The sequence below is a fragment of the Platalea leucorodia genome (genome assembly GCF_965183815.1).
Source record: "Platalea leucorodia genome assembly, chromosome: 24".
Lineage (NCBI taxonomy): Eukaryota > Metazoa > Chordata > Aves > Pelecaniformes > Threskiornithidae > Platalea > Platalea leucorodia.
In genome coordinates this window covers 2,281,501-2,301,920 of record NC_138846.1, presented here as the reverse complement: position 1 = coordinate 2,301,920, position 20,420 = coordinate 2,281,501, and the positions used below count along the sequence as shown (strand labels likewise).

General features: G+C 59.9%; 3 protein-coding genes across 9 annotated transcripts; all 3 read left to right on the top strand.

The window, feature by feature from the left end:
* Nucleotides 1-144: 144 nt before the first annotated feature.
* CIART (circadian associated repressor of transcription) lies at nucleotides 145-3,109 on the top strand (the record flags this gene model as incomplete). The annotated part of the gene is made up of 6 exons (XM_082332764.1): nucleotides 145-149; nucleotides 846-938; nucleotides 1,598-1,922; nucleotides 2,100-2,175; nucleotides 2,294-2,372; nucleotides 2,483-3,109. 6 exons carry the CDS (start codon nucleotides 145-147, stop codon nucleotides 2,769-2,771), a joined length of 867 nt encoding a protein of 288 aa, XP_082188890.1. The 3' UTR covers nucleotides 2,772-3,109.
* A 485-nt stretch (nucleotides 3,110-3,594) lies between these two features.
* MRPS21 (mitochondrial ribosomal protein S21) lies at nucleotides 3,595-6,637 on the top strand. 4 transcript variants are annotated; one of them, XM_082333363.1, is made up of 3 exons: nucleotides 3,595-3,641; nucleotides 3,953-4,048; nucleotides 6,400-6,637. In XM_082333363.1, the coding sequence occupies exons 2-3, from the start codon at nucleotides 3,966-3,968 to the stop codon at nucleotides 6,578-6,580; spliced, it is 264 nt and encodes an 87-aa protein (XP_082189489.1). In that variant the 5' UTR covers nucleotides 3,595-3,641; nucleotides 3,953-3,965; the 3' UTR covers nucleotides 6,581-6,637. The 4 variants fall into 4 exon arrangements, with proteins under 4 accessions (XP_082189489.1, XP_082189488.1, XP_082189486.1 ...); XM_082333362.1 differs by having other exon boundaries at nucleotides 3,601-3,641; nucleotides 3,950-4,048; XM_082333360.1 differs by having other exon boundaries at nucleotides 3,616-3,710.
* Nucleotides 6,638-6,874: 237 nt separating this feature from the next.
* PRPF3 (pre-mRNA processing factor 3) lies at nucleotides 6,875-20,244 on the top strand. 4 transcript variants are annotated; one of them, XM_082333147.1, is made up of 18 exons: nucleotides 6,889-6,957; nucleotides 7,370-7,815; nucleotides 8,226-8,332; nucleotides 9,071-9,253; nucleotides 9,985-10,115; nucleotides 13,268-13,414; nucleotides 13,885-13,968; nucleotides 14,079-14,299; nucleotides 14,654-14,960; nucleotides 15,688-15,854; nucleotides 16,481-16,563; nucleotides 17,112-17,255; nucleotides 17,465-17,564; nucleotides 18,071-18,184; nucleotides 18,749-18,867; nucleotides 19,447-19,530; nucleotides 19,623-19,684; nucleotides 19,992-20,244. In XM_082333147.1, the coding sequence occupies exons 4-18, from the start codon at nucleotides 9,109-9,111 to the stop codon at nucleotides 20,136-20,138; spliced, it is 2,055 nt and encodes a 684-aa protein (XP_082189273.1). In that variant the 5' UTR covers nucleotides 6,889-6,957; nucleotides 7,370-7,815; nucleotides 8,226-8,332; nucleotides 9,071-9,108; the 3' UTR covers nucleotides 20,139-20,244. The 4 variants fall into 4 exon arrangements, with proteins under 4 accessions (XP_082189275.1, XP_082189274.1, XP_082189273.1 ...); XM_082333149.1 differs by lacking the exon at nucleotides 7,370-7,815 and having other exon boundaries at nucleotides 6,875-6,957; XM_082333146.1 differs by having other exon boundaries at nucleotides 7,370-8,332.
* Nucleotides 20,245-20,420: the final 176 nt, after the last annotated feature.

Genomic DNA, 20,420 nt, shown 5'->3' with positions numbered 1-20,420 from the left:
GCCGGGGGGTGGGATGGGGGCTGGGGGGGCCGGGGGGGCTGGGGGGGTGGGATGGGGGCTGGGGGGGGGCCGGGGGGGGTGGGATGGGGGGGCTGGGGGGGCTGGGGGTGCCGGGGGTTGGGGGGGGGTTCGGGGGGGGGACCCATGGGGTCGGGGGGGGGCCGGGACGGAGCCTGCACAAGCTCCCCTCGCCCCGCCCCCTTTCCCAGCCCCGCCCCTTTGCCCGACAGCCCCGCCCCCTCGCCTATCAGCCCCGCCCCCTTTGCGCCCCCCCCCGCCCCCGGAGGGGCCGCGGCCAGGCGCGCGCCCAGGTCGCCCCGCCCCGCCCCGCCCGCGCTCCCGTGCGCGCGCTGACGTCGCCCAGGCGCGCGCCCCGCCCCCACGTGGGTGCCCACGCGCCTGCTTTCCCTTATTATGTAACGGCGCCGAGGCGTGGCCGCCCGCTCCCCCCTCCTCCCCCATTGGCCGCGCCGGCCGTGACGCGCGGCCCAGGCCGCCGCCCATTGGCGGTCGGCGGCGGGGCGGGGCCGGGCGGGGGCGGGGTGAGGGGGGGGGGCCTCGTGCTCCCCGCCGCCCGCCAGGGGGCGCTGCCCCGCGCCGCGTCCCCCCGCGTCTCCACATGGAGGGGCGTGGCCGCGGCCCCCGCCCTCCCGACCAATCAGCGCAGGGCGGCCTCCGCATTGGGCAGCGCCGCCGGCGGCCCGGGCCAATAGGGGCGAAGGGGCGGGGCGGGGAAGCGGAGGCTCCTCCCGCTGCCGGGGCTCGGCGGCCAATGGGAGCGCGGGGGGGGGCGTGGCCCAGCGGGAGGCACGTGCGGCCGCGCACGTGTCCGCGTGGGGCCGCAGCAGCCGGGGCGGAACCGGCGCCGGCACCGGGACGGGGACACCGGGACCCCCACACCCACACCGCGGCACCGGCACCGCCGCAGCCGGGAGCAGGTGGGACCCGGGGCCGGGCGGGGAGGGCCCGGGGCTGGGGGTGGGAGGGTCCGCGGGGGGGGGGGGGCCGGGGCCGGGGGAGAGGGATCCCGGGGCTGGGGGGGGGGGGGGGGGCCGGGGCTGGGAGTGGGGCATGGGACCAGATGGGGGGGTCCCTGTCCTGGGGGGGGGTCCCGGTGCCAGGGGAGAGAGGTCCTGGTGCTGGGGGGGGGAGTCCCGGGGCTGGGAGGGTCCCCGGGAGGGTTAGGGGGGTCCCGGTGCCGGGGGGGAGCGGGGGGGGGAGGCCGGTCCTGGGGGGGGGTCCCGGTGATGGGTATGGGGGTCCCGATGATGGGTGGGGGGGTCTTGGTCCTGAGTGGGGGCTTCCCAATCCTGCGCAGGGGGGTCCTAGGGCCGGTTGGGGGGTCCTGGTCCTGGTCCTGGGGGTCCCAGTGCTGGGATGGGAGGGTCCCCACCTTGGGACGGGGGGGGTACCGGACCTGGGGGGGGTCTGGTACTGGATATGGGGGTCCCGGTGCCTGGTGGGGGGACCCGGGGCTGGGGGGGGGGGGTCCTGGTGCAACCGGGGGGACACAACCCCCCCATGGGGGAGCACAGTGCTTTCTCCATTTCCCATTTTTTCCCATTTTCCCCACTTTTTCCCTCTTTTTTGCCCCCAGGTGGCCTCGGCCAGGCGGCACCGCAGGCGCTGAACCCCGGGAAAGGCTCCCCCGGGGGGCCCCCCCCCCGCCATGGAGCCCCCCGCCCGCGCCTGCTCCTGCGGCTCCCCCGCCTCCAGCCCGGGGGGTCCCTCCGACAGCGAGGCCGAGGCGGGCGCCCCCCCCCCCGGGCCCCCCAAAACCCGAGCGGAGCCGCAAACGACCGGGACGGCCGGACCGAGCACCCCCCGAATCGCCCCCGTCGCCCCGCGGGGGGAAGCGGCCCCGGAAGGGGGACGGGGGGGACGCCCCTCCCAGCGACGGCGACCGACTTTTTGCCCAAAAAGTGAGTTTTTGGCAGGAAAATGGAGGAGCACCCCCAAACCTGAAGGGTGTGCCAACCCCAGAACGCCTCTCCGCCCGGCTCTGCCTCAGTTTCCCCACCTGAAACAGGTGGGGGGGGGGATGACACCCCCTCCCCGGTCTGGATCGCGGGTCACCATCCTCCTCCTCTTCCTCACAGTGCCAGGAGCTGCGGGGCTTCATCCGACCGCTGGCGGAGCTGCTGGAGGGGCTGAAACGGGGGCGATACGACAGAGGTGGGTGCCCGCCCCCCCCTTTTCCCCCCCTGAACCCCCTTTTCCCCCCCCGCCTCCCCCTTCCCCCCCCCCCCCAGCCCCCCCCCAGGAGGACTCACCGATTTTTGGGGTTCCCCAGGGCTGAGCAGCTTCCAGCAGAGCGTGGCCATGGACCGGATCCAGCGGATCATCGGGGTCCTGCAGAAACCCGAAATGGGGTGAGTGGCCCCCCGACAGCCCCCCGGGGTGGGGCGGGGGGGCAAAGGGACACCCCCCATGGGGTGAGCCCCCCCCGCAGCGGGGTGACGGCTGCTCTCTGTCCCCCCAGCGCCCGCTACCTGGGGACGCTGCTGCAGGTGGAGGGGATGCTGAGGGTCTGGTTCCCCCACGTCGCCCCCAAACCCGCGCCGGAGCCGTCTCCCGCCTCCGCCCTCCTCCTCCGCCGCCGCCCCCCCGCCGGCCCCCCCGGGGCCCCCCGCTGCCGCCGCCTGCCCGGGGACACCCCCCCCTCCGTCTCCGCGGGGACGCCGGGGACGTCGCATCGAGGGGGGCGCCCCAGGTGCCAGCGCCCCCCCCAGCCCGGGACCCCCGCCGCCGCCCCAGCGCCGGATGCGTGACCCCCCCGAGCCGGGGGGGTTCCTCCTGGTTTCCTTGCGTTTTGCCTTTTTTTGATGTTTTGGGTTTTTTTTTAAATTGTGGACAGTGAGACCTGTGGGCGGGGGGGGACCCAACCCCCCCCAGGGAGCCCCCAGAACCCCATGGTGGGGGGCGCGCGTGCCTTCGCCGGAGCGGAGCCCCCTCCTGGGGGCCGTGGTGCCTTGGCGCACGGCGGGGGGGGCGGGGGGCTGGCCCCCCCGCCGGGCTCCTGCCCTGCCCCCGCCCCGGGTGGCGCTGGGGGGGGGGGGCAGGGGGGTGCGTGTCCGTCTGTCCGTCCCCCCCCCAAAGTGGGGCTGCCCCACAGCTCGGCCCTGCTGGAAGCAATAAATGCCGCCGGAGCGGCCGGGGCCACCCGGTGCCGGTGTCCTCTGTCCCCGGGGGGGTCTCGTCACCGGGGGGGGCCTTGTCGCCCCCGTGGGACCCCGCGGTGCCTCCTGTCCCCCCCCCGTGGGGCAGGGCTGGATTGAGGGGGGGGGGGCCCAGGCCTGGGGACCCCCAACAGCCCCGCGTGGGGCCTGGGGCCCCGCCCCATGGCCAGGCCCCGCCCCCTGACCCCTGCCCCACATCCTAACCTTGACCCCTGCCCCTGTGACCTTCACCCTCGGCCTTGACCCCGTGCCCCACATCCCAGCCCCGCCCCTTGTCCCCCACGGGTCAGGCCCCGCCCCTTAACCCAGCTCATTGAACCCCGCCCCTTCCCGACAGGCCCCGCCCCTCACCCCCGTGACCCAGAGGTCAGGCTCCGCCCCCTCTGATCCCGACCCGCTAAGCCCCGCCCATATCCCGCCCCAAGCCACGCCCCCTCGGTAGCGACTTCCGGTTCCGGGGCGGTGAGTGGAGCGGTCGCGGCTCCCCGGGGGGTCCGCCGCTATCGCGACAGGGACCGCGACCGGGCTCTGGTGAAGCCTCTGGGGGCGGGGGGGCCCTACCGGGTCCGTTTGGGGGGGGCCGGGTCCTTCCGTGAGGGGAGGGGGGGCCGTACCGGGCCCGGCCGCGGGGGGGCGGCCCGTGAGGGGGGCAGGGCCCTGCCCGGTCCCGGGCGGGGTGGGGGGGTCCCGCCGTGTTCCCGGGGGGGGTGGGGGGGGTGCGGGGTCCCGGAGCCGCCCCGTCCCACCCGCCGCCCCCCCCCGTCCCGCAGCAGCTCGGTCACCGCCATGGCGAACCATCTCCGGTTCCTGGGCCGCACCGTCATGGTGCAGAACGGCAACGTGGAGGCGGCCTACGGGGCCCTCAACAGGTGAGGGGCCGGGGCCCGGGCGGCTTTGGGGCGCGGGAGGGTCCCCAAAGCTTGAGGACGGCACGATGGCATTAATTAAAACAGGTGTAATTAATTGTTGGCTGGGGTGCTCCCCCGCCAGTCCCCTGTGGCGCATCCCTGCGGGCGCCTCGTCCCGTTTGATCCCGTGAATTGGGCTCAGAACTTACGTTTTTAGGGGTTTCTTGTACATTTTTAGAGGCTTTTCCCAACTTTCCATCCCAACGCCTCCTCGGACATGGATTTAATTAAAAATACATTAAAAAAACCCAAATTAGCACCAAAGCAGGCAGGGATGGGGGCAGCGGCGTTGCTGGGGTGTGGAGGGTTGGCGGCCGGTGACGGCTCCAGCAGAGGAGGAGGAGGAGATGGAGATGATCCCCCCGTCGTGCTGGGACCTGCAGCACCCGCCTCCGTTTCTCCCAGCCTAACGAAGCTCCCCGGGCGCTCGCTCCCCTCCTCGTTATCCTCAGCCCGAGCCTGGCGTGCACCGAGTTGTGCCTGGTGTTTGCGTGGGGGGGGGAGGTTCCTTTTGTGCCTTTTTGGGGATAAAAAAAGTCCTCGGAAGCTGGCTGGACGCCAGGTGCCACCGAAGCTGCCCTGTCCCTGGACAGGGGAGAGAAAATATAACGAAAGGCTCCTGGGTCAAGATAAGGGCAGGGAGATCACTCAGCAGTTACCGTCACAGACAAAACGGACTGAAATCAGGGAAATTAATTTAATTTATTGCCAATCAAATCAGAGTAGGGGAATGAGAAATAAAAACTAAATCTTAAAACCCCTTCCCCCCACCCCTCCCCTCTTCCCAGGCTCAGCTTCACTCCCGATTTTTGCTCCCTCCTCCCCGCAGGGGGACGGGGATGGGGGTTGCGGTCAGTTATCACACGCTGCCTCTGCCGCTCCTCCCTCCTCCTCCTCGCGCTCTGCCCCTGCTCCAGCCGGGGATCCCTCCCGCGGCAGCCAGCCCTCCACCAGCTCCTCCAGCGCGGGCTTCCCACGGGGTCGCAGCCTCCTCCGGGCGCCCCCCTGCCCCGGTGTGGGGCCCTCCGCGGGCTGCGGGGGCACAGCCTGCCTCACCGCGGTCTTCATCACAGGCTGCTCCCCCTCTTTCACTGACCTTGGTGGCCGCAGAGTTGTTCCTCTCACAGATTCTCACTCCTCTCTCCGGCCGCTGTTTTTTCCAGCAGGTTTTTGTTTTCCCCCTTCTTAAATACGTTATCCAAGTTGGGGGGAGCGCTGATCTGCTGGGGGGCAGGAGGCTCTGCAGAGGGCCCTGGCCAGGCAGGGTCGAGGGGCCCAGGCCACCGGGTGAGGGGCAACAAGGCTCAGGGCCGGGTCCTGCCCTGGGGGCACAGCAACCCCAGGCACCGCTGCAGGCGTGGGGAGGAGCGGCTGGGAGCTGCCCGGCGGGAAAGGGCCTGGGGGTGCTGGTCGACAGCCGCTGGACATGAGCCAGCAGGGTGCCCAGGTGGCCAAGGGGGCCAGTGGCATCCTGGCTTGTATCAGGAACGGTGTGGCCAGCAGGAGCAGGGCAGGGATGGTCCCCCTGTGCTGGGCGCTGGTGAGGCCGCCCCTCGAATGCTGTGCTCAGCGCTGGGCCCCGCACCCCAAGGCGGCCATGGAGGGGCTGGAGCGTGGCCAGAGCAGGGCAGCGAGGCTGGGGCAGGGGCTGGAGCACAAGGCTGGGGAGGAGCGGCTGGGGGAGCTGGGGGAGCTCAGCCTGGAGAAGAGGAGGCTGAGGGGAGCCCTCATCGCTCTCTGCAACGGCCTGAAAGGAGGCTGGAGCCGGGGGGGTCGGTCTCTGCTCCCCAGGAACAAGCGATGGGACGAGAGGGAACGGCCTCAAGCTGCGCCAGGGCAGGGTTGGGGTGGGTGTTAGGGAAAATTCCTTCCCCAAAGGGCTGTCAGGGCCTGGCCCAGGCTGCCCAGGGCAGGGGCTGAGTCCCCATCCCTGGGGGATTTAAAAGCTGGGGAGATGTGGTGCTTGGGGACATGGGCTAGTGGTGGCCTTGGCAGTGCTGGGTTAACGGTTGGACTCAATGAGCTTAAGGGTCTTTTCCGACCCAAACGATTCTGTGTCTGATAGAGGCGTGGCCACCGTCACCGACAGGCTCAGCAGCGGGTCCGCCTTGGAGCCGGCGGCATCGCCTCTGCCAGACACAGCGGAGGCTCCCAGCACCTTCTCACAGAAGCCACCCCGGTAGCCCTGCGGCTACCAAATCCTTGCCGCAGAAAGGCTTCGGCTCTGGAGGGGCGGCTGCGGAAAGGGGGGGTGCCGGGGTGGGGGGGGCGCGGCGCCTCTCACCTCATCTCTCCCCCCCCCCCCCCCCCAGGATCCTCTCGCACGACGGCCTGGCGGAGGCGGTGCGGCGGCGGCGGTACTACGAGAAGCCGTGCCGGCGGCGGCAGCGCCTGGCCTACGAGGCGTGCCGGCGCGTCTACAACGCCGAGATGGGGCGGAAGATCAGCTTCCTGGCACGGGGCAGCCGCCAGGACCCCTGGCTGGGCTGCTAGGGGGGGGCGAGCCACGCCCCCGCTTAATAAAGGCCCCTCCCCTTCGTCGCCTTTTAATTTAGCGTTAATTAATTAATTACGGTGATGAGGCGGGGATCGAACCGCGCCGGCACATGGCGGCCGTTCCCGCGCGGGAAAAAGGGCGCGGGGGCGGGTTCTGCAGCCACGTGATGTGGGCGGTGCCGAGGGCTCGCCCCGCCCCTCCTCGGCAAGCGCCGGCCTTTCCCCGCGCGCCCCGCCCTCCTCCTTCCCGGCACCCCCCGCGCCAGCGGGCGCGCAGGCGCCGCGCCGTCGTTTCCGCTTCCGCCCCGACGTCCCGTCGCCGTCAGGGCCGCCGCCGACCGGGCCGGGGCCTGCCGGGGCCGCGCCCCGCTCCGGTGAGGGGAGGCGGGCGCCGGGAGGGGGAGGAGGCGGCTGAGGGGAGGGGGGCGCCGGGGAGGCCGCGCCTGAGCCGGCCCCGGGGCCGGGCGCCGGTCCCAGCCAGCGCGGAGCGCTCGGCCGCGGTCCCTCCGCGCTGAGGCCGCTTCCCCCGGCGCTAGGCCGCACCGAGGGGGCGGCGGGGGCTCCGCCGGACCGCACGGAGCCGGGGCCTCCGGTAGCGGTGGGAAGCCGGGGCCGGGCTGGGCGGGTACCGGCTGCGGGGATCTTCCGCACCGGGCGGCGAGCGGAGGCGCCTCCGGGGCGTGCGGCAGCGGGGGCTCCCCGGGGCCGCGACCTCGGCGGGAACTGGGGCCTCAGGCGGGCGAGTTTTAGGCGGGGAAGCCGAACTCCTCTCTTTTTCCCCCAAAGGCAGCGGCTCGTCCTGCCGGCAGCGCCGCGGGAGCAGCGGCTCCTCCCCGGGCTGGCAGGTAGCGCGGCGAAGGCGGTCGGTACCTATATATATATATATATATATATACATTTAGCAGCAAACACCCGCGTTATTTCCTCACGGGGTGCCCTGCCAGCACCCGTGCGTGCCCAGGAGTCCCCGAGGGCGCTGATGGAGGCGTTCCCGATATTCCCAATATTCCGAGGGAAACGCCGTTAGACCCCTTGCGCTCCTCCTTATTAGATTACAGGAGTTGAAGATTAACATAGCGTTTAAAGGAGGCACTAATTATCCAAGTTCTGTTTTTAATAGCATCCGTGCGTGAACCTATTGACGCGTCAGCGTAGTAATTAATTATTTCAACTTGTCTTGAACCTCCGGCTTTGTCCCGAAGCGTTCCATACCGCAAAGTCAGGACTTACAGGTGAAATTCAGTAATAATAGTCTTTTGGGCTGTATTTGATGCTGCTTTTTAAAATATCTCTGAGAAACTGGGTGTAAAAGGTAGGCAGCCAGGGAGGTTTTCAGGCTTTTGGCTGCAGAGGGGTGAGAGCTCTCCAGAGGGAGCGCGGGCCCCCGCGTCGCTGCTCGAAACCTGTAGATTTACTGCTCTTAGCTGCTGTTTGCCGTTCGCAGACCCCCAAATGGAGAAGTACTTCGTTAGAACTAACGCCCGGGCTCTTAATTCCCAGTTTCAGGAATGATAACCGTCTTTGATCGGTTTTCTGTTAAAATAGACTCCCGTTAACATCAGGGCTCCGCAGGCTTTTTCGTGTGGGGAAGAAACACCGAGGTCAAACATACTTCCTTAAGAAGATTTTCTCCTGTTTCCAGATAAAGGAGACTTGGTTTCCAAATCAGATTAGAGCCCGGGCGCGTAATTAAACGTTATTGCATCTGCAGACCGTGCCTGACAGCGTGAGAACCGCTAACGATTAACGGTGAGAAATTTTTGCCTTGAAAAACCTGTGATTTCGGGTTCAGCGGCCACCGGCTGAAGCAGCGAACGCAGAGGCAGCCGAGTGCGTGCTGAATTTTTAACTCTCAGTGAAGCGGAGCGTGTTGTGTGAACCTCATGGGAAAGAGAGTAATTAAGGGCGAGCGGGTGTGCGTGAGGTCTTTCTGTATCTGCGTGAAGCGTCGTTTCGCTGGCGTTGCGCGAGGCAGGCTCGCAGCCGCGCCTCCGAGACCATCGAGCGCGGACTTGTGGCCTCGAGGCGCGTCAGTCGCCGGCTCAGCAGCCGCGAAAAGAGCGGGGAGAAGTTCGGAGAGGTGCGAAGGGACGCCCCGAGACCAAACGTTCCCCTTTGGGGGCGATCCGTGCATGGAAGCGGAGCCTGATGGGGAAGGAGGGGCGCGGTGCTCGCTGTCCGTCTGTCTGTCATCCGTGAGGGAAGGCTGGTGGGATGTAGGAGTTCAGGGCTTCCCCTGCAGAGTAATCCGCAAGCATGATTTCCCTTCTGCGTCTTGTCTGCTCGGGTCGCGGGCTCCTCGCTTCCACCGCGTGCGGCTCATCTGATTTTAGCCTGTGTTTTAAAAATAAGGGAGCAAAGATCATCTCCAAAAGCTTTCACCATTTCTAAGCTTTCTCACGAAGGAGAAAAGCGCGGCACTGAAGCAACGATAAACTGATACTTTATTTTACTAGTCTGCGGTTTTCTCGTTTGTCTTCTTCACAGGTACAAGCGAAAATAATTCAGTTCGGCTCCTGGCAAAGATGTCGCTCTCCAAAAGGGAATTGGATGAGCTGAAACCATGGATCGAGAAGACAGTGAAGCGAGTCCTGGGGTTCTCGGAGCCCACCGTGGTCACCGCAGCGCTGAACTGCGTCGGCAAGGGCATGGACAAAAAGAAAGCCGCCGGTACGTCCCGCGGGCTGCAGCCCGGTTCGTAGAGGTGGTCAGACCCCCTCGACGGAGAAAATAGGTGCACACAAAGCCTCAAATATCCTTGAAATAGCCTCAAATCAGATTTAAACTCACTCCCTCTATTCCCGGAAGACCGACCTAGTGCTGGGCTGCGTGGCAGGTCGTGGTTTCGGTGGTGGCTGGCAGTGTCTGGGGGGCGAACGCCATCCCTGCAGGTGTGAAATCTGGTTTGTGTTGAGCTAGTTTTATAAAACAAACAAAAAACCCCAGACCTGGAAGCTCTCGAGTGTACGTGGGGGTGATTCCCACTCGGCCGCGATGAAGGGAGCGCATGCAAATCTACGCAGACAGGTGAGATGCGATCAAAAGGCTTGGAATACGTTACAAAACCCAAGGAAGTAAAAATTAATTTAAGGCCTCTTTTTCTAAAGGAATTGAAAATGGTAATTTAACCCATGGCAGGTTTTTTTGACCATTAGAGCCCTAATTTTTTCTAGTTGAGGCCTGGACTGCCTTAATCCTTCAGAGTTGAAAGCTCCTGCTGACAGGATCTGCAGATCCCGGAGGCCTTTGGAGCCTAGGCCACAGGCCCCGCTGCATTAGTAGGGTTAAATCCACCTTTAAATAAGTGTTTTACAGCTTCGCCGAAGGCTCTGCGAATTCCGTTCTTCTGCTCGTCCCACGCAGTGAATTCTGCCATTTACACAACTCCTCCTCTTTTCCAGACCACCTCAAGCCCTTTCTTGACGATTCCACCCTGCGATTCGTGGACAAGCTCTTTGAAGCGGTGGAGGAAGGCCGAAGCTCCAGGCACTCCAAATCCAACAGCGACCGGAACCGGAAACGAGAACTGAAGGTGATTATTGAGTATTGATTGCCTTTTTTTTTTTTTTTTTCCTGTGGTTTGGTGGCTGTGGAGGCAGCACCGGTACTCTGCCACACTTTCCTCTTCCAGAGAGGTACATCTCGTAATGCTTAAAGTTCAAGAGAAAAGACCTTTCTCCATGATGAAGTGTGTGAGCCTTTACCTTGCGGTTCTCTTTATCTTCGGATGAGGTAGCGCCAAGGTGGAAGCTTGGGCTTTTGGTTTCTTTAACAACCTCCGCCAGGCTCGTGCAGCGGGGGTAACTTCGCAGGGCTCCGTCTCTCCGGTTTCTGTACCGTCGCGGTGGCGGTGCTGTGTTTTCGCTGGGGTAGGTGCTCCCGGCAGCATCCCGTTGCTCTTCCTTGCCCAGACGCGCCGCGTTTCGCTCTGCCAGCCGGCTCTCCCCGTCAGCAAGTGCGTGGGGCTCCGTGGTGGGTGATCCACTGGGTTTTCATTCGCTTTTTTTCCATCCGGAGTCAACAGAGGGTGGTTTTTGACAAGCCCCATCGTAGCACGAGGTTTATTACAGCAGGGATTTAATCACACTCTGGTGTTTCTCCCATCTAACGCTTGGCTGGGATGGTGGAAGTCTCGTGCATCCAAACCTGTTTTCACCTCCTTTTTTCTCTTGAAGACTTTACTCGTCATCTTCTGGAATTGCATTTTTTTTCATCACTCGCATTCCGAGTTTAAAAGGGGCTACTCTCCCTGCGGCTCCCCGCTTACAACGTAAGTTCCCTTTCACTTTTTCTGAGGTTCCTTTTTTATGGCAATCTGTGTTTCTCTGTGACAGTTTTAGTCAGCACTTAACCTCAGGGAGCTGGAATAATCCTGTTGGGGATTTGGATCTCTTCAGGTGTGTTGGGAGACAGCTGCTCTCCCTCCCTGTTTTCTGTTAGAAACTGTTTTTTTCTCCCACTGCCTGGCTGAGGCTTTAACTGGTGCCAGAGAAGGGTTTCCTCCGGGTCTGGGTCCAGTCACTGGTTAGGGAACGGCGCGTTAAAACGGGTTCCATCCTGCAGAGCTGGTACAGCCCGAGCAGCAGCAGCAGCGCAACCCGATTTACTGATCTGGAGAGGTTTGGGTTCACATGTCCCAGCCCCCTGAGAGCAGGCTTCGATCTTCTGCAGCTTTCTTGGTCACAACAGAGGTGCCAATAAGCGTCTTTTCAAGTTATTTCCACGCTGTGGTTCCGCTTTAATTGGGGTAGGGGGCTGGCACGGCCACACTCTGCGCCGAGCTGCCACGGGGCCGTTCGAAAGCGAGGTTTCGGCTAGGCTGGCGGATCCTGGCTGCTCCCCTCGACCCTCTTGCTTTTGGCCTCTTGGGGAGATGGCAGAGAGAGAGGGACGTCGTCGATCCCATCGCTGCTTGGTGCTTCGCGGTGGCAGGACTGCAGGCTGCAGCCTGGCGGGGTGACTCTTGCAGCCCCGTGGCGCAGCTGATGCCTGCGGAATCCCGCCTTTCTTCAGAAATTTAATTCGGATTGCGCCTGCCTGCGGGCTGGCTTGTCCTCATCTTCCTGGTGGCCGTGGCCGGCGCGCTGCAGGACGGGGGGAAGGGAGGGAGCAGCCGCCTGTCGCAGAGGGGATCTTGCGCTGGCAGAGCGGAGCGGGGATGGGGCTGGGTGCGGAGCAGGCGATTCTTCTCCGGTGAAGCGTCCGCTGGGGTGTCTCGCGTGACCACAGGGGGTTAACGGTGTTCTCGGCTTCCCAGCTGACCCGAAAGCGGGGCTGGGAAGCGGCAGAGCAGGCCCATCCTCTTCTCTTGGCTCCTGGCCTGGGGACAGGCGTCCCACCTGCCAAATCGTCAGCCCCTCTCTCCGGAATTCCCTTTCTTGGAGGTTGTCCGTCAAGATCTAGATGCGTCCTGACCCTGCTGTAACACGAGGTGGCCTAGTGGGGCCGTCAGATCACGGTTGTGCTTGCAGACTGACGTCCTCCCCTACCCCAGTGCAGGTTTTAGAGTTGAATTTGCACTTGCACACTTAGCTCTTGCAGCAACGAGCAGCGGATGAATTCAGAACGCTGCTCGCTGGTCGTGTTGGCTGTCTTCAGCGCGCTGCCTGGCCTGCCTTCTCTCTCCTTGGTTAACTCTTGTGGGGTAGGTCGTTGCTTGGGAAGTTTCAGGAACTAAAACGTAATGGTTTACACACTTTATACTATGGGCAAGTCCTTTCTCTTGAACTTGTAGGTTTTCCAAGAAGTACCTGTGTCTGGATGAGGAAGTGTCCTTGTAGAATATGAACCGTTATAGTGAAGAAGGGATTGCAACTAACGCTTACAACCGGTGTGTATATTTTCTTTTCAAATAACACCTTGACGCACGCACACACACACACTACAGTAACACAGTCGCATGGACAAATCCAGTTTACCCTACACAAAGCAGGCACTGACTAGATGAAATCCGTGGCCGCAGTCTCACGAGCTGGGGCGCGCTTGACCGGAGCTCGGTGTAAAGCTCGCCTCGCCGTTTGTTTTGTGACCCTCACGCTGCATGCGAGTCCATCAGCGTGGTCGTTGCTCTGCCTGCTCTCTGAGCTGCGCTTCTCCGGAGCGGCTCAGTTGGAGCGCGGCGTCTTTGGATCCGAGCTGGAGTCGGCTGGGTCGGAGCGTGAGGGAATGCCGCAGGTGTCCCGCCCCGGGGCTGGGGCCGCAGCCTCCTTTTGGGGAGGACGTGGTAGGACAGCGCAGCGTCCTTCACCAAACCCTCCGAAGTTGGCGGAAGACGTGGAAACCATTTTAGCCCAGTCAGGTCAGCTTGTGGGCTGGCTCTTTCCCTCTCTCCGGGTAGCTGAGCGAGACTTTAAATCTCCTCGGTGCCAAAAAGCCTTTTGACCACCTGAGAGAACGATGGTGGCTTTTACACAGGCGCATCCCTGCGATGTCTCCTGTCCTTCAAGCTCTTGCATGGATCATCATTGATGCTTCTCTGGTGGGGGACCAGGGCACAGGCTTCACGCGGGATTTCCAGTAAGATCAGCCTGCAAGTGCCGCCCTGGAAGCTCCGAACCACAGCGCAGTGCTGACCGTACAGTGTCGGATCTGATCCGCCTGGTGGTTTCTCGTCTTAAAACAGTGGCTGTGAGGAGAACTCTTTGTTTTTAACCACGGTTTTCTCCTTCTCTCCTTTCACATTAGGATGTGTTTGGTGATGACTCTGAGGTATCCAAGGAATCTTCCGGCGTCAAGAAGCGGCGCATACCGCGGTTCGAGGAGGTCGAGGATGAGCCTGAGGTCATTCCAGGCCCGCCGTCAGAGAGCCCTGGGATGCTGACCAAGCTACAGGTCAGTCTGCTAGGCTGTGTTACGCGAGCTCTGCCCCGGAACGGAGCTGCCCGTGCCCAGGATCTTGAATTCCAACACAGTTTAGTGTTTACTTAATTCATATCACGAGCTGAGCAAGCAAATGGCAAGTTGCTTTTGACTGTCCTTTGCTTGCTGCAGTCGTTGCCCGTGTTTGCTTCGCAAGGCTCGCTGCCGCTTGTGCGTTAGGCTAACGAGAATGCGAAGCCTTCCAGTGAGGAAAGTTTGGGTGTTCTCTTCCCATAAGCTGGAGTGAGCGGTCTTGGTAGAAAGCGCCTGCGCTGTTGGATTCCTTCTCTACAGCTGGAGGTTGTTGACTGGAGCAGTTTGATACAATTCTGTTCTCGCTAAGCTGGCTTGCCTGCGTTTGCAGCTGTAAAAGGGTGCTGAGGACCCCTTCTCTCCTCCTGATAGAGGGAAGAAAAAGTCACTCTCCAATGTTCTTTCCACAGATCAAACAGATGATGGAGGCAGCCACCCGGCAGATTGAAGAGAGGAAAAAGCAGCTGAGTTTCATCAGTCCTCCAACACCACAGGTACCTACCGCAAGCAACAGGCAAATCCCGCGGTCCCCCTTTCGGCTATGACACGGTGACTTAGGTGTGCTGGAACAGGCACGTAACAAAACGTCTTTCTCTGTCGACAGCCAAAAATTTCTTCTTCATCCCAATCGGAACGTCTCCCCATCGGCAACACGATCCAGCCCTCCCAGGCAGCGACGTTCATGAACGACGCCATTGAGAAGGCCAGGAAAGCCGCGGAGCTGCAGGCCCGAATCCAGGCTCAGCTGGCCTTGAAACCAGGGCTCATCGGCAACGCCAACATGGTGGGGCTGGCCAACCTGCACGCGATGGGGATCGCGCCGCCGTGAGTACCCGCCATTTGCTCCGTAATCCTGACGAGCCTAACGCCAGAATGCCGATGGAGGGTCTGACTCCAGGTTTCTCCAGCGCTGTTGGTTCCCTAGCAGTGGCCTTAATGGCTGCTGAAGGAACGAGTTTAATATAAAAGAGGTGAAATGGAGGTTACTCCTTCCTTGGGTAAGACTCCCAACTTCTGCACGTGAGATTTGAGTCCTTTCCGGCGGCATAGATGAGATTTAACGTTACGAGGAGGCCTTTCACGAGTTGTGGGCTGGTTTGGTGCTTACTGTGGGCAGGAGGCTCCCGTTTCCTTTGAATTAATGGCGTTTTAATGCGACGTATCTTGTCTTGCCACCAGGAAAGTGGAGCTGAAGGATCAGACAAAGCCTACGCCACTGATCTTGGATGAGCAAGGCCGAACTGTTGATGCGACTGGTAAAGAGATTGAGTTGACTCACCGCATGCCAACCCTAAAAGCAAACATCAGAGCTGTGAAGAGAGAGCAGTTCAAACAGCAGCTTAAAGAAAAGCCCTCGGAAGATATGGAGTCGAACACTTACTTTGACCCCCGGGTCTCCATAACCCCAGCCCAGCGTCAGAAACGCACCTTTAAGTTCCATGAAAAAGGCAAATTTGAGAAAATTGCCCAGAGGTTGCGAACGAAGGTATTTGAGGTCTTGCCATGCTAACTGACAGCACGGAAGTGAGGGTTCGGTTCGGGAGGGGAGTTGATTCTCCTCTCCTGGGATGCGAAGGGATGCCGCGTTGGCTTTGACTAAGAAGCTTTGCAGTAAAGTCACCTGAAACTTTTCAGTCGACACCGTTCTCGTTGGAAAGGCAGGCATCCACGTTAGAACGTGTGTGTGGAAAGCATTTTCTTGCCGCTGGCTTCACTTGATGACAGACAAAATCTATTTTTTTTGACAAAAGATTGACAATTTCCAAAGAGAATAGATCATTTTCTGGCCGAGTGTTCCTTCCACAGAAGTGATCACCCTGGAGGTGGAGATTGAAAGGAATCTTGGTAAAATGCCCAAGTTCTTGGGGAGAAGGGGAGAGAACAGCTTCATTAGACAGAAAAGTCCAGGGATATGATGCCGAGGGAGACATTCCTTTGGGATCGTTCCATGCTCCTAGAAGGCTCAGTAATAAGAGCAGATTTTTGGCAAGTTTGTGAGCTGCTGCAAAAGCACTCCACCATCCTGTGCTGTGTGGTTTCTTCTGTGGTCTGCTTCAGATTGTTTTTAAAAAACAAACAAACAAACAAACAAACAAAAAAACCAACCAAAAAACCAAAAATAAATCAGCAGGTGCATACGTATTTTGCTTTTCCTGAAGATTGTGCTATTTTGCAGTGACCTTTATGTGCCATTTTCCTCTCCTTGTTCTCAGGCTCAACTAGAAAAACTGCAGGCAGAGATCTCGCAGGCTGCCAGGAAGACAGGGATACACACTTCCACCAAGTTGGCTCTTATCACCCCGAAGAAGGAGCTGAAAGAGGGGGAGATCCCGGAGATCGAGTGGTGGGACTCCTACATCATCCCTAACGGCCTTGACTTGTAAGTAGTTTACTCGCCGGTTTTGGATCGTTCTGCCGCAGGAGGAAACTCGGGGAGCTTCTCGGGGGTGAGACGGTGGTCTGTTGAGCACTTGGGGTAGATCGGGACAGACGGATCTGCTTGAGCTATCGAATTCCACCTCCCTCCTCTCCGAGATCCAGGTGGGCGCTAGGTTTGCTCCCAACGTTTCTTGGAGCTGGTGGTAGGCAGCTGCCCTTCTCCCTCGTTGGAGGCGGCGTTCCTCAGAAGGTGACTGCCATAGAGTTAGAGGGATTTTTTTGGCCCGGAGTTGGTGCTGTGTGTTGGTTTGGTTTTTCTCCAAGCGTGAGTGAGTGTTCTGTACGAGTCTGGTTCATGGCAGAGTTGTGGGAAGCCCACCTCCTAACCGTGAAATGTGGGTGGATATTCCACTGGGGGAGACACCTGCGCATTAATACGACGTCACTGCGTGTCTCCTTCAGCACAGCAAGCTCTGATCTGTGCTTGGTAGGGATTTGTGTGCGTCGCAGGCCCGCCACGGCTGGCCCAAGGGAAGCGTTGGGGGGTTTTTTCATGGCTTGTGCTTAAGGGAACGCAGGAATTGAGGCTGAGAGATTTGCGATGACGCCCAACTCTCTCCTTTCTAGAAAAGGCGGAACGTCCTCAAAGAGAGACGAGTACTTTGGGATCACAAACCTCGTGGAGCACCCAGCGCAGCTCAACCCGCCAGGTACTGCCCCAGTTTTGGTCGACTTTGCTGTTAAACTAGGCAGAAAGCACCCCGAGCGGCTGGCGCTTGGTGGGGTGAACCAGCACGCAATCCCCCGCTTGTAGCACTGCAGCCCAGTGTCTCTCGTCCCTGTGAGGAGAAAAAATTGTGCGAAGATAAGTCTGAAAGCTCTGCAAAGATAGCTGAAATCGGGAGGGAGAGTCTCTGCCCTGGTTTCGGAAATTTGATATAAAACCTGTAGCGGTTACCAGTAGCTTGCTTACCTATCGACGAGCTCCTCATCTCCGGCAGGTTGGTTTTGACCGTCTTGCCCTGAGGAAGGGACATAAAATAACTATAGAGCATTTTACTTTTGGGTAAAATCAAAAAATAGCCAAATCTTGTTTTCCTGGTTCCATGTTTGGTGCAGCCTGCAGCGCTGCAGAGGTCGGGTTTGTCGATGAAGCGTGGATATAACGGAGCGTGGTACGGGTGTAACGGTTGCAGGCGTTATTTTCTCTTTCTTCAAAAGCAGATTTATGTTTATCTTGCCTCATTTCTCTTCCCAGTGGACAGCGACACACCAGTGACCCTGGGTGTTTATTTAACTAAGAAAGAGCAGAAGAAATTACGGCGACAGACTCGGAGAGAAGCGCAGAAGGAGCTGCAAGAGAAAGTCAGGCTGGGCCTGATGCCGCCGCCAGAGCCCAAAGGTAAATGACGGCCATGGCCAAGCGCGGACGTGGTTGGGAATGCTGCAGGCAGCACAGCCTCTCCGGAATCGCGTGGATCTGCGTATCGGTGTGATCCAATACCTACCCGTCCGGTCGGTTTAGGAGCCTGGTATTTCTGTGCTTTACCGTTACGGCAAGCCGGTGTCCGACAGCAGCCTCTCACAGCTCCTCTCCCCTTTCCCTTGCAGTAAGAATTTCAAACTTGATGCGAGTACTGGGGACGGAAGCTGTTCAGGACCCAACAAAAGTCGAAGCTCACGTTAGAGCGCAGATGGCGAAGAGACAGAAGTAGGTGGCACATTGTACCTTTTTTTTTTGTCGTTTTTAGATGGATTTAGTGCTGGTGCTGCATTTGTTTGTAGAGAACGAAAGCCTTGAACTGACGCAGCAAGGCAGCAGCAGTGTGATTTTCTGCATGTTGCCTGTTTCAGCTGCCTTGAACGGCCACCCCGAGGGGAGCTGGGTCTTGGTGATCAGCTCTTGCCTTTGGCGAGCGGCCTCGTGCCCTGTATGAAACGAGTTTCTCACTGTGATAATGATCACCGTCGCAGTTGTTACTAATGAATGTTTTCAGGGAAGAGACCGAGGATGAATTGCACTGGTGGTTGGATTAAAAAAAGCCCACGTGCTTTTAATGCAGGCAGGTGCAGGCAGAAATCCGGGCAGGAGTTGCAGCTGCTATGGGATGCGTGGAGCATATTCTGTGCTTAGGAAGAGAAGGATCCGTTTCGATGCCGTAACGGGTACACCCTAGGCTGCGTTTTGCTTATTGCTGCGTCTCTCTTTGCATCCAGAGCTCACGAAGAAGCAAATGCTGCGAGAAAGCTCACAGCGGAACAGCGAAAAGCAAAGAAGGTTAAAAAGCTGAAAGAAGACGTCTCGCAGGGAGTTCACATAGCCGTGTACAGGTGAGTGCCGGGCTGGGCGCTCTCGGCAGATGGTTCGCCGTGCGTGTCTTCCTAAATAAACCTGTAAATGTCCTGTAGAAACGTGCTGGTAGAGAGGAGCAGCTTTCAGTAGCAGGACTGTGCCCCTGCTCCTCAGGTTTCCATCAAGCGTTAAAGAATCCCGGCCTGTGGGGATTACACTGTCCTAAAAGACGTGTCCGGTAAAACTCTGTCCTTAACAGGATGTCCTGTTACAGCCGAGCACTAAAAACATGTCAGGTTTGGAGCATTTCAGCTGGGACTGAAGTTTCTGATGAGCAGAGCCATTTCCCAGCTGTCAGAGCTACACCGATGTCCAGAAATCAGGAAACTTTCAAGATCTAAATGGAATGAGAATGGGAGGGGACGGACACAGCCTCTCTGAGCAGTCCGATAACAAGCGAGGTGGGAGTGAAGCGCCTGAGGAGCTGGAGGAGGAAATGCTGGACTCGGTCGAGGCAGGGTAGGGAGCTCCTAGGGCTGGTGATTATAGTTCTGTTTTCCCACAAACTTTTTTTTTTTTTTTTTCTTTTATCCTATCCTTAGGGTCAGAAACTTGAGCAATCCAGCAAAAAAATTCAAAATCGAGGCGAACGCTGGCCAGCTGTACCTAACAGGCGTGGTGGTTTTACACAAAGATGTCAACGTGGTCGTGGTAGAAGGAGGTGAGCACTTCCGAGGCAGGCTTTTGGTCACAGCGTAGCGTTCAAAAGCTTGCCTCTAGCAAAAATTACCGTGAAAATTGTTGACTGAGGGTTACGGAAGGACAAGGAAGTAAGGAGGCTGTTTGAAACTCCCTTAATTACGGCTCTAATGGGGTTAGCACTGACTGCAGAGCGCACTAATCCAGTTAGAAAAACTAAGCGCGTTCAGTGTTGAAGGGAAAAGCACTTGATTTGAATCCCTGATGCTCTGAGCGGATGCTTAGAGCAAGGAGAGCCTCAGCGCTCGGTCTGGCGCGGTTCCTCACGGTTTGAAGTCGTTTTGCGAGGTGTTGAAGAGCCTGTTTGGCAGCAGGAAATCCCGAGGCGGCCGAGAGCCGAGTGCTGTGCCAAAGGATGCGGGAAAAGCTTGGCCACCCCAGGGGTGTCAGTGCTGGATCAGCCTGGCCGTGCTTTGCGTGCCGTGCCTGGTCGGCTGGGAAGTGTTTGTGGGCGTCGTTTGGCTTTTGCTGCTTTTTAGAACCACCTAAAAACTGAAAGGTAAAGGATTTTTTGTGAATGTTGAGTCTCGATTCTCCTCAGGCCCGAAAGCACAGAAGAAATTCAAACGTCTTATGCTTCATCGAATAAAATGGGACGAGCAAACATCGAACACAAAGGGAGAGGGTAAGTGTAAAACTGTGTGCGGAGGGGTGGTGAGGTGGCTCTTCCTCTGCCGTCGGGACTAAAATTAGCTTTATTGGTTGGGTTTTTTTCAGATGATGATGAGTCCGACGAAGAGTCCGTTAAGAAAACAAACAAATGCTCTCTGGTTTGGGAGGTGAGTGGTAGTTCAGTATGGGGGGCTTAGGCTGGAGGGAAGCGAAGCCCCGTCTGATAGCGGCTGAGGCAGAAACCGATGTTTGGAGGCCGTGGATCGGACGCAAACCTGCTGCTCCGACTCTTTCCGTAGCGTTTCTTGAGCTGTAGCAGAACTCGGCGCATCTCCCCCACGCAGCGCCCGTGCCCCTAGTCACGCGTCGGCCTGAAAAAGTGTTTATTCCCGGGTTCCCGGACTCGCTGGGAGCCTGTTCCATGACTTTCCCCCGGAGATGGGTGGGAAAAGCGTCCTTTTTCTCCTCCCCCAGGGCACAGCGAAGGACCGCAGCTTCGGGGAAATGAAATTTAAGCAGTGCCCCACGGAGAACATGGCACGGGAGCACTTTAAGAAGCACGGCGCGGAGCACTACTGGGACCTGGCCCTCAGCGAGTCCGTGCTGGAGTCCACAGACTGAGGCGAGGCGGCCGCCGCCGCCCCCTCCTCACACCACAACCCCTCCGTTGGATCTCGGACAGCCCCTTCCTCCCTTTGCTCTCCTCAGTGCAGCGATTAAAGACATATTTTTTAAAACAAAGCACCGCTACGCTTGTTTTCGGGATAAAGGGAGGTGAGGGCGGAGGCTGCCTGCCCCTGGGTTTTGCCTTTGCTCTCTGTGGAAAGAAGGGCGGCGGGGGGAACCGAAGGCGGGTGTCTGAGGGGACCGGGGGGCGCAGGCTGCCCCCGGGGGCCTGGCGGT

Bases quoted from the DNA above. Each gene is read 5' to 3' on its own strand.
- PRPF3 (XM_082333148.1), top strand. From the start codon at position 9,109: ATGTCGCTCTCCAAAAGGGAATTGGATGAGCTGAAACCATGGATCGAG. The intron at 17,256-17,464 runs GTAAATGACGGC...TTTCCCTTGCAG, and splicing joins GCCGCCGCCAGAGCCCAAAG to TAAGAATTTCAAACTTGATG. The intron at 17,565-18,070 runs GTAGGTGGCACA...CTTTGCATCCAG, and splicing joins CAGATGGCGAAGAGACAGAA to AGCTCACGAAGAAGCAAATG.
- MRPS21 (XM_082333363.1), top strand. From the start codon at position 3,966: ATGGCGAACCATCTCCGGTTCCTGGGCCGCACCGTCATGGTGCAGAAC. The intron at 4,049-6,399 runs GTGAGGGGCCGG...CCCCCCCCCCAG, and splicing joins GCCTACGGGGCCCTCAACAG to GATCCTCTCGCACGACGGCC.